Source organism: Entelurus aequoreus, linkage group LG18 (assembly GCF_033978785.1).
Source record: "Entelurus aequoreus isolate RoL-2023_Sb linkage group LG18, RoL_Eaeq_v1.1, whole genome shotgun sequence".
NCBI lineage: Eukaryota > Metazoa > Chordata > Actinopteri > Syngnathiformes > Syngnathidae > Entelurus > Entelurus aequoreus.
The window spans coordinates 19,229,755-19,242,343 of NC_084748.1; the positions used below are offsets into that span (position 1 = coordinate 19,229,755).

Sequence of the window (12,589 nt, forward strand, 5' to 3'; positions counted from 1 at the left end):
ACAAGGAAGAAAGTAGTGGGAAAATGGCAAAAAAAAAAACAATATAGTAAATATGTGGGGGTATGCTTACGGTGAATTGGGATTGTGTGGCGTCTTCAGCAATGGACAGTCCAAAGTGCTTGACTTGTACACTTTGGTCTTTGAGGGACAGTTCTGCACAACAGTGTGAAGGTGAGAGTTACCAAGGTTTGCAACAAATTGGAATTTGTTGTGACGTGAGTCCAGCAGCTCAGTACAATAAGGACTATTCATTAATTATTAATGACAAGAATGACAGTGAAAAACCGAGCTTATAATCAATCAATCAATCAATGTTTATTTATATAGCCCTAAATCACAAGTGTCTCAAAGGGCTGTACAAGGGTAACTCTCAGTATATTGTATGTTATACCAATAGTAGTAGAGTGGGGGCTAAATAATTTGTGGTAGTTGGCGAGGCGGGGTTTATGAGCCCCCCAGGAAATGGTATCACACTCATAGGGGGGGGGGGGGGGGGGGGTGCCCTAAACCGGAAACAGGAAGTATTTGTCATATCCAGCCGCCATTTTAATTCTGTAGTTCTATATGAGTATAAACCCGCCATCTTGGTTGTAGTCCATACGTCATAATGATTTATGATTCCTACAGGCAGAAAGGGGTATAACAACTTGTAGTTTTTAAGTCTGTCCCCCATTTTAGTTGTAGTACTTCAGCAGTTATACCGTTTTTAAGGCTTTAATCCACCCTATCAAATGTATTATTTCATTTGATTACAGTGATTTATCATTTTTAATTAACTTGATTAATTTGATGAGGTGGCGACTTGTCCAGGGTGTACCCCGCCTTCCACCCGAATGCAGCTGAGATAGGCTCCAGCACCCCCCGCGACCCCAAAAGGGACAAGCGGTAGAAATGGATGGAAGGAATTGTATTTAAGGTCATTCCAAAAGTTTATTTCTATGCCAAGCTAAACCTATGTATTATTTTATGTTAGCTGTCTCGTACTACCAAGGCTGTTTTTGTAACAGATTTGAGTTATAATATATATGTTTCTTATTTTAAAAGTATAATGTTGTATAATTTTGTCTTAAATAAAAGTGAACTGTTTTCCTTATTTTTAAAGTTTAACTTTGTATTTAGGCAGTTTTTATCTTAAATATAAGTTAACTGTTTTCCTCATATTAAAAGTATTATATTGTCTACTTTTTATTTTAAATCAGTGGTTCTTAACCTTGTTGGAGGTACCGAACCCCACCCGTTTCATATGCACATTCACCGAACCCTTCTTTAGTGAAAAATAAAATGTTTTTTTTTTTTTTGTTCATTTTCAAGACAAAGTTATATGTTTTTTTTTACTAGTGCACACAATGAACCGTGCATGAACATCACCTTGTTCAAAGAACAAAACCAACACAGTGCATGAACTCACAACAAATTACACACTTGCAAATCAGATGGAAAATTAGAGGGAACATTGTTTGGGGGTATCCATAATACTTAGACTTAGACTTCCTTTTTATTGTCATTCAAATGTTAACTTTACAGTACAGATACGCCGATAGGGAGAAGTTTTTATTTACACGATTGATTGATTGAATGAAACTTGTATTAGTAGACTGCACAGTACAGTACATATTCCGTACAATTGACCACTAAATGTTAACACCCGAATGAGTTTTTCAACTTGTTTAATTAAGTCGGGGTCCACGTTAATCAATTCATGAGTGTGGTGTGTCTTGACCGCTGCGGCGGAGGCTCTGCCGAACCCCTGAGGCCGACTCACCGAACCCCTAGGGTTCGATCGAACCCAGGTTAAGAACCCGTTTTAAATAAAAGTGTATTTACAATGTCTTAAATAAAAGTTTCTAAACTTTTTTCTTTCTTAAAAAGTATTATGTAGCAGTAAAGTCCTGAACTCTAACTGCTACTGGTTGCCGAATATAAATGAAGCTAGTTTAGACGTGTGCAGCCAGCTAATAATAGTCCAGAATTATGTCCATGTTTAACAAAAATTATTATTGTCATACAGTCACGTAAATAAAACTCACTTTGTAATAAAACGGAAAACAAACGGGAGCATACAAATAATAGCTCAGCACAGACAAAAACTGTTCGCGCCTCCACTCAGAAACACCCGAGCAAGTAGACTTGCACTTGGCCTTGAGCCGACCCCTTAGTGACGTCATGAACTTGACAGACAGAAGGAGTATATGACGCTTACATATTATATTGTCATATTTACACACTCAAAGTTCGTACATCCACACGCACATTCATTATACAAACATACACATATACATACATATACATTCACTGTACAAACACACATACACATACTGTACATATACACTCACTGTACAAACACACATACACATACTGTACATATACATTCACTGTACAAACACACATACTGTATACACATACTGTACATATACATTCACTGTACAAACACACATACACGTACTGTACATATACATTCACTGTACAAACACACATACTGTATACACATACTGTACATATACATTCACTGTACAAACACACACATACACATTCTATACATATACATTCACGGTACAAACACACATATACACATACTGTACATATACATTCACTGTACAAACACACATATACACATAATGTACATATACAAGTACATATGCACACATACACTCATGCACATAATCACGTTTCATCAAACATATATTAATGTTGTTGTCCTAGGGCAGGGGTCGGCAACCCAAAATGTTGAAAGAGCCATATTGGACCAAAAAACAAAAACAAATCTGTCTGGAGCCGCAAAAAATTAAAAGCCATATTACATGTGTCATGAGATATAAATGTAATTAAGAGGACTTAAAGGAAACTAAATGAGCTCAAATATAGCTACAAATGAGGCATAATGATGCAATATGTACATATAGCTAGCCTAAATAGCATGTTAGCATCGATTAGCTTGCGGTCATGCAGTGACCAAATATGTCTGATTAGCACTCCACACAAGTCAATAACATCAACAAAACTCACCTTTGTGCACTCATGTACAACGTTAAAAGTGTGGTGGACAAAATGAGACAGAAAAAGAAGTGGCATAAAACACGTCCTAGAAAGTCGGAGAAAGTTATGCATGTAAACAGACTATAGGGTGAGTTCAAGGACCGCCAAAATAAGTAGGACAAAACGGCGCTCGCCAAATACTTGAATCAGTGAAGCATATTTAATATAAACAGTGTGATTTATAACAATTACGGAGGTTTGTGTCATGTTTGTCCTCCTACAGTAACCATACTAAAACAAAAAAATGGATTTTTTTTCCCCCTCATCTTTTTCCATTCTTCATACATTTTTGAAAAATCTCCAGAGAGCCACTAGGGCGGCGCTAAAGAGCCGCATGCGGCTCTAGAGCCGCGGGTTGCCGACCCCCGTCCTAGGGTAAACTGGGTATAACACATGGCACTCTGACAAAGCTTAACCTATTGTTACTATAACAATCTACAAGGTTAATGTAGGTTGCTTCTCTTTCTTCCCCTCCATTTTTCTGCATTCTTTCGTATCTCGAGTTATCATTACGTATATGTATTGTTGCATTTGAACAACTGTATTGTTGATAATAAAGGTAAAGTATTGGTATTGTTCATTATCAATAGCGCTATTTCTATTGGTATTTGTATTGCTCCATTTTTAGTGTAATAATGCTCATTGTCATTTCTGTATTATTTTTTATTTTCGCTAACTGCTTATTTGCTATTACTTTTACCATCATATTTGCACATGTCGTATTTGCTGATGTTGCTCTATTGTTGTTGTTGTTGTTGTTGTGTTTGCTGTTGTTGTTTTTGTCTCTCTGTCTAATCCCCCTCTTGTCCCCACAATTCCCCCCTCTGTCTTCCTTTTTTTCTCTTTCTATCCCCTCCTGCTCCGGCCCGGCTGGACCAAATGATAACATAAATACATTTAATAAAGTCAAATACAAATAAGGCAACAAGAGAAGTATCCTACACTTCTCTTTTGTAAAGTAAATCTGAACAGCCGATATGGGCATCTACATCAACTATATGATCTGCTTGAGAAGCTGGACAGGACATAAAAAAAATAAAAAATAAAAAAAATATATTATATTGTATAAAGACTGTTTCGTCTTAAATAAAAGTGTATGAGCTATTTTTCAATTTTAAAATAATATTTGTGTTTACTTGTGTCTTAAATAAACATTTCTAAACTTTTATCTGTAAGACTAATGCAACCATTTAAACATGTCTATTTTTTAGTTAATTTAACTCAAAAGTTGACACGCTATTCTATTCTAATCTACACACTATCTGTATCTGTTTGTTACTAGTTGTATGACTAATGAAACAATTTAAACACTATTTGTATTTGTCTACTATTAGCCAATAACTTTAACGACATGCAGTCACAGAACATGCAAAAATATAATTACATACTTAAATTTGGTTGGTGTATTTTGTTCCATATTTAATTATGAGTCAGCTCTCTCCCATCAGGAACACCCACACACAACCCTCACCAAGAATAGCCCACTACTCCTTTCTCCACACACACACGCACGCACACGCACGCACACACACACCTTGTTTTTAAGCCATTTTCTTTTTTTTCTGTATTTTTATCAAGTCAGTCCCATTTTGTTAGTCTACTGTAGAGACAGGCATTATTTTTAAGCATTTGTTAAGGTAGTTTTAACCACTTTGTATTATCAAAGATTGTTTTGGAACAGTTTCAGTAACAGAGAATAAAAATCCCCTATTTTAGGGCTTTTGGGTGTATTATTTAATGTGCTTTAACTTAAATCATAGTTTATATACTATTGTTCTTAATTTATAAACATTATTTCCCTATAAGCTTATTAACACACAGTACATATTTGGGTTAATTGCAGTTTTACAGGTTTTCTTGTTCCCCATTGACATAGATCAGAATACACATACATAGTTTAAGGATGTATTATTTAATGGGCTTTAACTTAAAATGAGTTTATATACTCTTCTCATTTTATAAACATTATTTTACTCTAAAAAAAACTAAACTCTTTCTGCAAATACACATGACTTCACACACATTCACACACACACACACACACACACACACACACACACACACACACACACACACACACACACACACACACACACACACACACACACACACACACACACACACACACACACACACACATACTTAATCAAGTTGACACAATAGTCTCCAGTTTCCGATCCAAGTGGTACTGTCACATGTATCTTATCCCAGCTTCAAAGAGAGTTGCCACCAGAAGGAATCGAGGGCCAAATGGCGATATTACCCTTTGTTTTAGTTAAGACGTCTCTGATTTCATGCCGTGACATGTCTTTGTTCCAACTATTGGTCAGTGTAAAGGTCAATATTGCTAGTTAGAAGACAATACTCTGTGCAAAATATCAAATGTGTATTATTCTTTGGTAGAATTCTGCTATATGCATAAGAGCTGAGTGTCACACTCATTTTCCATATTGAATAATTAATAATTTTAAGGCGATTGTACAACTATTCGTTATGGGAAAGGTTCCTCTTTTAACTGCTCCAAACTATCCGTCAGTCTACCCCAGGGCAGCTGTGGCTATGAAAGTAGCTTACCACCACCAGGTGTGAATGAATGATGGGTTCTCACTTCTCTGTGAAGTGCTTTGAGTGTCTAGAAAAGCGCTATATAAATCTAATCCATCCATTATTATCTACGGTATCTCCCTTACCTGAATGCATCAGAATTGCATTTTAAATGTGTCATTAACAAAAAATAAGCTTTTCTTTACATTTAAACACTGTTATTTATTTATTTCATTATGTTAAAATAAATTAAATGATAACCCTAACTCTGACCCTTTTTAAAATGTTTTTAATTGCTAGCCATAACATGTTGTCCTTCAAAAGTTGGAAATATTTTTAAGTATGCGAACGTCAAATACATTTTATGATGTACTAAATACAGCTCCTAATCCGAACTTATTACTTTTATAGTCTTTATTATTTAATTTATTTCATTCATTAGATCATTGTTTGAAATATGCTAGCCTCAACCCTTTTCTAAATGCTAACCATATTTTTTTTTCCCCCTTTCACAAGTAGTAAATATTTTTTTCTAACCAACTTGTTGTAGTACGACATCTCTGTAAACTTTCTTAATTGCTAACATTTTTTCCTCCATAAATTGGAAATATTTTTTCTAACCTATTAGTTTTGAATTTTTCATCGTTGTATACTTTCTTAAACCTAACCATTTTGTTTTGTATTTTTTTCCAGTAATTGCGTTTTTTTATTTTTTTTTATTTTCCAAACATACAAACATTTCTCAAAAGTGCCATTTTTGTCTAAAATCCATTCACTTTATATGGAAAGTCTGAACATTTTGTTTTCACTTGGCAAATATGTTGGAAATAAATTTAAAATGCTAACCCTAACTCTAACCGTAACCTTAAATATTTTTTATGATGTACTCAAATAAATACATCCATTAATCCCAACCCTTTTTAATGATATGTTTTTAATAGTTTTAATATTTTATTGATTTAATTAATCAGATTACAACGATTAGATAAATTATGCTAACCTTAACAAATTGTAAAAAAAAATTAAGTGCTAACCATAATTTTTTTTCCCCCTTAATAAGTTGTAAATATTTTTGCTAACCAACTTCTTTTTGACTTCTCCGTCTTTGTATAGCTTCTCCTAAATGCTAACATTTGTACTTCATAAGTTGGAAATATTTTTTTAACCTATTAGTTTCCAATTTCTCATCGTTGTACACTTTCTTAAACCTAACATTTTTTGTTTTGTATTATTTTTCAGTCCTTGCATGTTTTGTTTTTCCAAACTTGCAAAAAAAATTCTAAAAGCGCCAACTTTTTTCCAAATTCCATTAACTTAACTTTGAAAGTTTGAAAATGTTGTTTCCATCCATCCATCCATCTTCTTCCGCTTATCCGAGGTCGGGTCGCGGGGGCAGCAGCTTAAGCAGGGAAGCCCAGACTTCCCTCTCCCCAGCCGCTTCGTCCAGCTCCTCCCGGGGGATCCCGAGGTGTAGTCTTCCCAACGGGTCCTGGGTCTTCCCCGTGGCCTCCTACCGGTCGGACGTGCCCTAAACACCTCCCTAGGGAGGCGTTCGGGTGGCATCCTGACCAGATGCCCGAACCACCTCATCTGGCTCCTCTCAATGTGGAGGAGCAGCGGCTTTACTTTGAGCTCCCCCCGGATGGCAGAGCTTCTCACCCTATCTCTAAGGGAGAGCTCCGCCACCCGGCGGAGGAAACTCATTTCGGCCGCTTGTACCCGTGATCCTGTCCTTTCGGTCATAACCCAAAGCTCATGACCATAGGTGAGGATGGGAACGTAGATCGACCGGTAAATTGAGAGCTTTGCCTTCCGGCTCAGCTCCTTCTTCGCCACAACGGATCGATACAGCGTCCGCATTACTGAAGACGCCGCACCGATCCGCCTGTCGATCTCACGATCCACTCTTCCCTCACTCGTGAACAAGACTCCGAGGTACTTGAACTCCTCCACTTGGGGCAGGGTCTCCTCCGCAACCCGGAGATGGCACTCCACCCTTTTCCGGGCGAGAACCATGGATTCGGACTTGGAGGTGCTGATTCTCATCCCAGTCGCTTCACACTCAGCTGCGAACCGATCCAGCGAGAGCTGAAGATCCTGGCCAGATGAAGCCATCAGGACCACATCATCTGCAAAAAGCAGAGACCTAATCCTGCAGCCACCAAACCAGATCCCCTCAACGCCTTGACTGCGCCTAGAAATTCTGTCCATAAAAGTTATGAACAGAATCGGTGACAAAGGGCAGCCTTGGCGGAGTCCAACTCTCACTGGAAACGTGTCCGACTTACTGCCGGCAATGCGGACCAAACTCTGGCACTGATCATACAGGGAGCGGACCGCCACAATCAGACAGTCCGATACCCCATACTCTCTGAGCACTCCCCACAGGACTTCCCGAGGGACACGGTCGAATGCCTTCTCCAAGTCCACAAAACACATGTAGACTGGTTGGGCAAACTCCCATGCACCCTCAAGGACCCTGCCGAGGGTATAGAGCTGGTCCACAGTTCCACGACCAGGACGAAAACCACACTGTTCCTCCTGAATCCGAGGTTCGACTATCCGGCGTAGCCTCCTCTCCAGCACACCTGAATAGACCTTACCGGGAAGGCTGAGGAGTGTGATCCCACGATAGCTAGAACACACCCTCCGGTTCCCCTTCTTAAAGAGAGGAACCACCACCCCGGTCTGCCAATCCAGAGGTACCGCCCCCGATGTCCACGCGATGCTGCAGAGTCTTGTCAACCAAGACAGCCCCACAGCATCCAGAGCCTTAAGGAACTCTGGCCTTGCCACAGAGGAGCTTTTTAACTACCTCAGCAACCTCAGCCCCAGAAATAGGAGAGCCCACCACAGATTCCCCAGGCACTACTTCCTCATAGGAAGACGTGTTGGTGGAATTGAGGAGGTCTTCGAAGTATTCCCTCCCCCGATCCACAACATCCGCAGTCGAGGTCAGCAGAACACCATCCTCACCATACACGGTGTTGATAGTGCACTGCTTCCCCTTCCTGAGGCGGCGGATGGTGGTCCAGAATCGCTTCGAAGCCGTCCGGAAGTCGTTTTCCATGGCTTCCCCGAACTCCTCCCATGTCCGAGTTTTTGCCTCCGCGACCGCCGAAGCCGCACACCGCTTGGCCTGTCGGTACCTGTCCGCTGCCTCAGGAGTCCTATGAGCCAAAAGAACCCGATAGGACTCCTTCTTCAGCTTGACGGCATCCCTCACCGCCGGTGTCCACCAACGGGTTCTAGGATTACCGCCACGACAGGCACCAACTACCTTGCGGCCACAGCTCCAATCATCCGCCTCGACAATAGAGGTGCGGAACATGGTCCATTCGGACTCAATGTCCAGCACCTCCCTCGTGACAAGTTCAAAGTTCTTCCGGAGGTGGGAATTGAAACTCTCTCTGACAGGAGACTCTGCCAGACGTTCCCAGCAAACCCTCACAATGCGTTTGGGCCTGCCAGGTCTGTCCGGCATCCTCCCCCACCATCGCAGCCAACTCACCACCAGGTGGTGATCGGTAGAAAGCTCCGCCCCTCTCTTCACCCGAGTGTCCAAAACATGAGGCCGCATATCCGACGACACAACTACAAAGTCGATCATGGAACTGCGGCCTAGGGTGTCCTGGTGCCAAGTGCACATATGGACACCCTTATGTTTGAACATGGTGTTTGTTATGGACAATCTGTGACGGGCACAAAAGTCCAATAACAAAACACCGCTCGGGTTCAGATCCGGGCAGCCATTCTTCCCAATCTCGCCTCTCCAGGTTTCACTGTCGCTGCCAACATGAGCATTGAAGTCCCCCAGTAGAACGAGGGAATCACCCGGGGGAGCACTCTCAAGTACTCCCTCGAGTGAATCCAAAAAGGGTGGGTACTCTGAGCTGCGGTTTGACGCGTAAGCGCAAACCACAGTCAGGACCCGTTCCCCCACCCGAAGGCGGAGGGAAGCTACCCTCTCGTCCACCGGGTTGAACTCCAACATGCAGGCTCTGAGCCGGGGGGCAACAAGAATTGCCACCCCAGCCCGTCGCCTCTCACTGCCGGCAACCCCAGAGTAGAAGAGAGTCCAGCCCCTCTCGAGAGAACTGGTTCCAGAGCCCCTGCTGTGCGTCGAAGTGAGTCCGACTATGTCTAGTCGGAACTTCTCCACCTCGCGCACTAGCTCAGGCTCCTTCCCCCCCAGCGAGGTGACGTTCCACGTCCCAAGAGCTAGCTTCTGTAGCCGAGGATCGGACCGCCAAGTGCCCTGCCTTCGGCTGCCGCCCAGCTCACATCGCACCCGACCTCTATGACCCCTGCTATGGGTGGTGAGCCCATTGGAGGGGGAACCCACGTTGCCACTTCGGGCTGTGCCCGGCCGGGCCCCATGGGGACAGGCCCGGCCACCAGGCGCTCGCCATCGTGCCCCACCTCCGGGCCTGGCTCCAGAGGGGGGCCCCGGTGACCCGCGTCCGGGCGAGGGAAATCTGGGTCCATAGGTTTTATTTTTCATTGAGGTCTTCGAGCTGCTCTTTGTCTGATCCCTCACCTAGGACCAGTTTGTCTTGGGAGACCCTACCAGGGGGCATAAAGCCCCCGGACAACATAGCTCCTAGGATCATTGGGACACGCAAACTCCTCTACCACAGTAAGGTGGCAGCTCAGAGAGGAGAAAAAAAAATGTTGTTTACACTTTGCAAATATTTTTCCCACTCTTGCAAAAATTATTTCCTAATCTTGCACATTGTTTTACTTTCAAAAATATTTTATTTTTGTAATAAAACAAATATAATCATTAACACTTAACCCAAACTTTTTTTCTTAAATGCTCATCTTTATGCACATTCTGAAATGCTAACCTCTCTTTTTCTTAGTCACTCAACTTTATGCATATTCTTAAATGCTAACCCTAACTCATTTTTATTTCATAAAGTAGTACCGGTAATTTGAATCTTTGTTCATAATCATAACCCTTCTTTAATTCATAAAGTAGTGATTTGCAAGCTACTTTTGATACTGGACAATCCAATTCACTCATTAATTTGACATATTTTTGTTAATACACCCTAAAACCCTAAAATAGGGTATTTTTATTCTATGTTACTGAAACTGTTACAAAACAACTTTTGGTAATACGAAGTGGTTAAAGCTAACTTAAAAAATGCTTTAAAAAAATACCTTTCTCTACCGTGGATTAAAAAAAATGGGACTGACTTGATAAAAATACAGAAAAGAAAAAAATGACTTAACAACAGGGTGTGTGTGTGCGTTACATTGTTACAACAGTTTAGACACTTTTATTTAAGACAAAACTATACATAATTATAGATTTAAAATAAGAACAATTGTTTCATTAATTTATATTTAAGACACGAGTAAACAGAAATAATATTTCAAAATAGAAAAATAGCTCATAAACTTGCATTTAAGACAAAACAGCCTCTATACAATACAATACTTTTTAAGAAATAAATTTTTTTATAAACTTTTATATCACACATAGTAAATAAACTTATTTAAGATAAAAAGTAGACAATATAATACTTTTAATATGAAGAAAACATTTCACTTTTATTGAAGACAAAATTATACAACATTGTACTTTTAAAATAAGAAATGATAATAAGTAAAGTTTTTATTAAACTTACATTAAATTATACATATCTGTTATAACTCAAATCCATTACAAAAACAGCCTTGGTAGTAGGAGACAAAGGTTTAGTTAGGCATATAAATAAACTTTTGTAATTGGGTAAAAATGCTGTGAAATAGTGGCTTAAATGCACTAATTACCTTTAATAAAATTAATAAAGTTAATTGAAAATGATAAATCACTGTAATCAAATGAAATAATACATTTGATAGGGTGGATTAAAGCCTTAAACACAGTATAACTGCTGTAAATACTACAACTAAAATGGTGGACAGCTTAAAAAACTACAAGTTGTAATACCCCTCTCTGCCTGTAAGAACCATAAAATCATTATGACGTATGGACTACAACCAAGATGGTGGGTTTATTAGTAAAAATTACAAAATTAAAATGGCGTATACCTGTTTCCGGTTTAGGCCCCCACCCCTATGCGTGTGACGCCACTTCCTGGGGCTTAATAAACCCCACTGCCTGTTAATAATTAAATTATACCCCCCTGACCCCCTTATTGGTGCTACATAGATAGATAGATAGATAGATAGATAGATAGATAGATAGATAGATAGATAGATAGATAGATAGATAGATAGATAGATAGATAGATAGATAGATAGATAGATAGATAGATAGATAGATAGATAGATAGATAGATAGTACTTTATTGATTCCTTCAGGAGAGTTCCCTCAGGAAAATTTTATATTACTAATATCAATATACCTTTCGGGTGGAAGCACTTTGTGGTTCGATTGCTGGTATCTGGTTTGCAAACTCCCCCTGACCCGTTATTCTGCAGCGGTGCAGTGACAAGGATCCTGAGGATGAGAGCAACCATAGAGTTGGAGTTAACGCGGAAACATAATTATGTGAAGCTAATAATAAAAGTTGCAAACACAAAATAAATGAACCACAGATAAACATTCAAGTAGAGATAGAAACCCGAGCCTACCCTTTCTCGGAACCAGACACAAACTGAAGCACTTTGTATCCAAAGAAATCGCTTTGCTCGCCATTGTAGACGTCAGGATTCGTGGTGTCAATGTTGAATGCCAAAGAAGCAGGGAGTGCTGCGATTTGTGATAAAAACAAGACCATCAACATCTGGTATAAAAATTGATAAGTTGGTCGACATAAACAGGACATATTGTAATGAATAGCATTCATTTTGTAACAGTTAGTTAAAGACTGTGACATCAGACTGTGTGGTTACCAGTGTTGGAACTAACGCGTTACTTTGTTACGCGTTACTTTCGGCGGTAAATAGTAATCTAACACGTAATTTTTTATATTCAGTAACTCAGTTACCGTTACTACATGATGCGTTGCTGCGTTATTTTACGTTATTTTTTATGTAGTAGCGGCTAGAAACT

The 12,589-nt window shown here is 39.9% G+C and overlaps 1 protein-coding gene across 2 annotated transcripts in view; it reads right to left on the reverse strand.

Moving 5' to 3' along the window:
- Positions 1 to 12,589, reverse strand: part of zmp:0000001082 (integrin alpha-D) — a 108,221-nt gene that overhangs the window by 91,535 nt on the left and 4,097 nt on the right. The window contains exons 2-4 of one of the 2 annotated variants that reach the window (XM_062026719.1): positions 12,169 to 12,286; positions 11,940 to 12,034; positions 71 to 153 (exon numbers count right to left, since the gene is read on the reverse strand). In XM_062026719.1, coding sequence (XP_061882703.1) covers positions 71 to 153; positions 11,940 to 12,034; positions 12,169 to 12,286 — 296 coding nt within the window. Of the gene's footprint in view, positions 1 to 70; positions 154 to 3,003; positions 3,187 to 11,939; positions 12,035 to 12,168; positions 12,287 to 12,589 lie in introns of those variants that run through there. The other variant, XM_062026720.1, reaches the window with a different exon arrangement.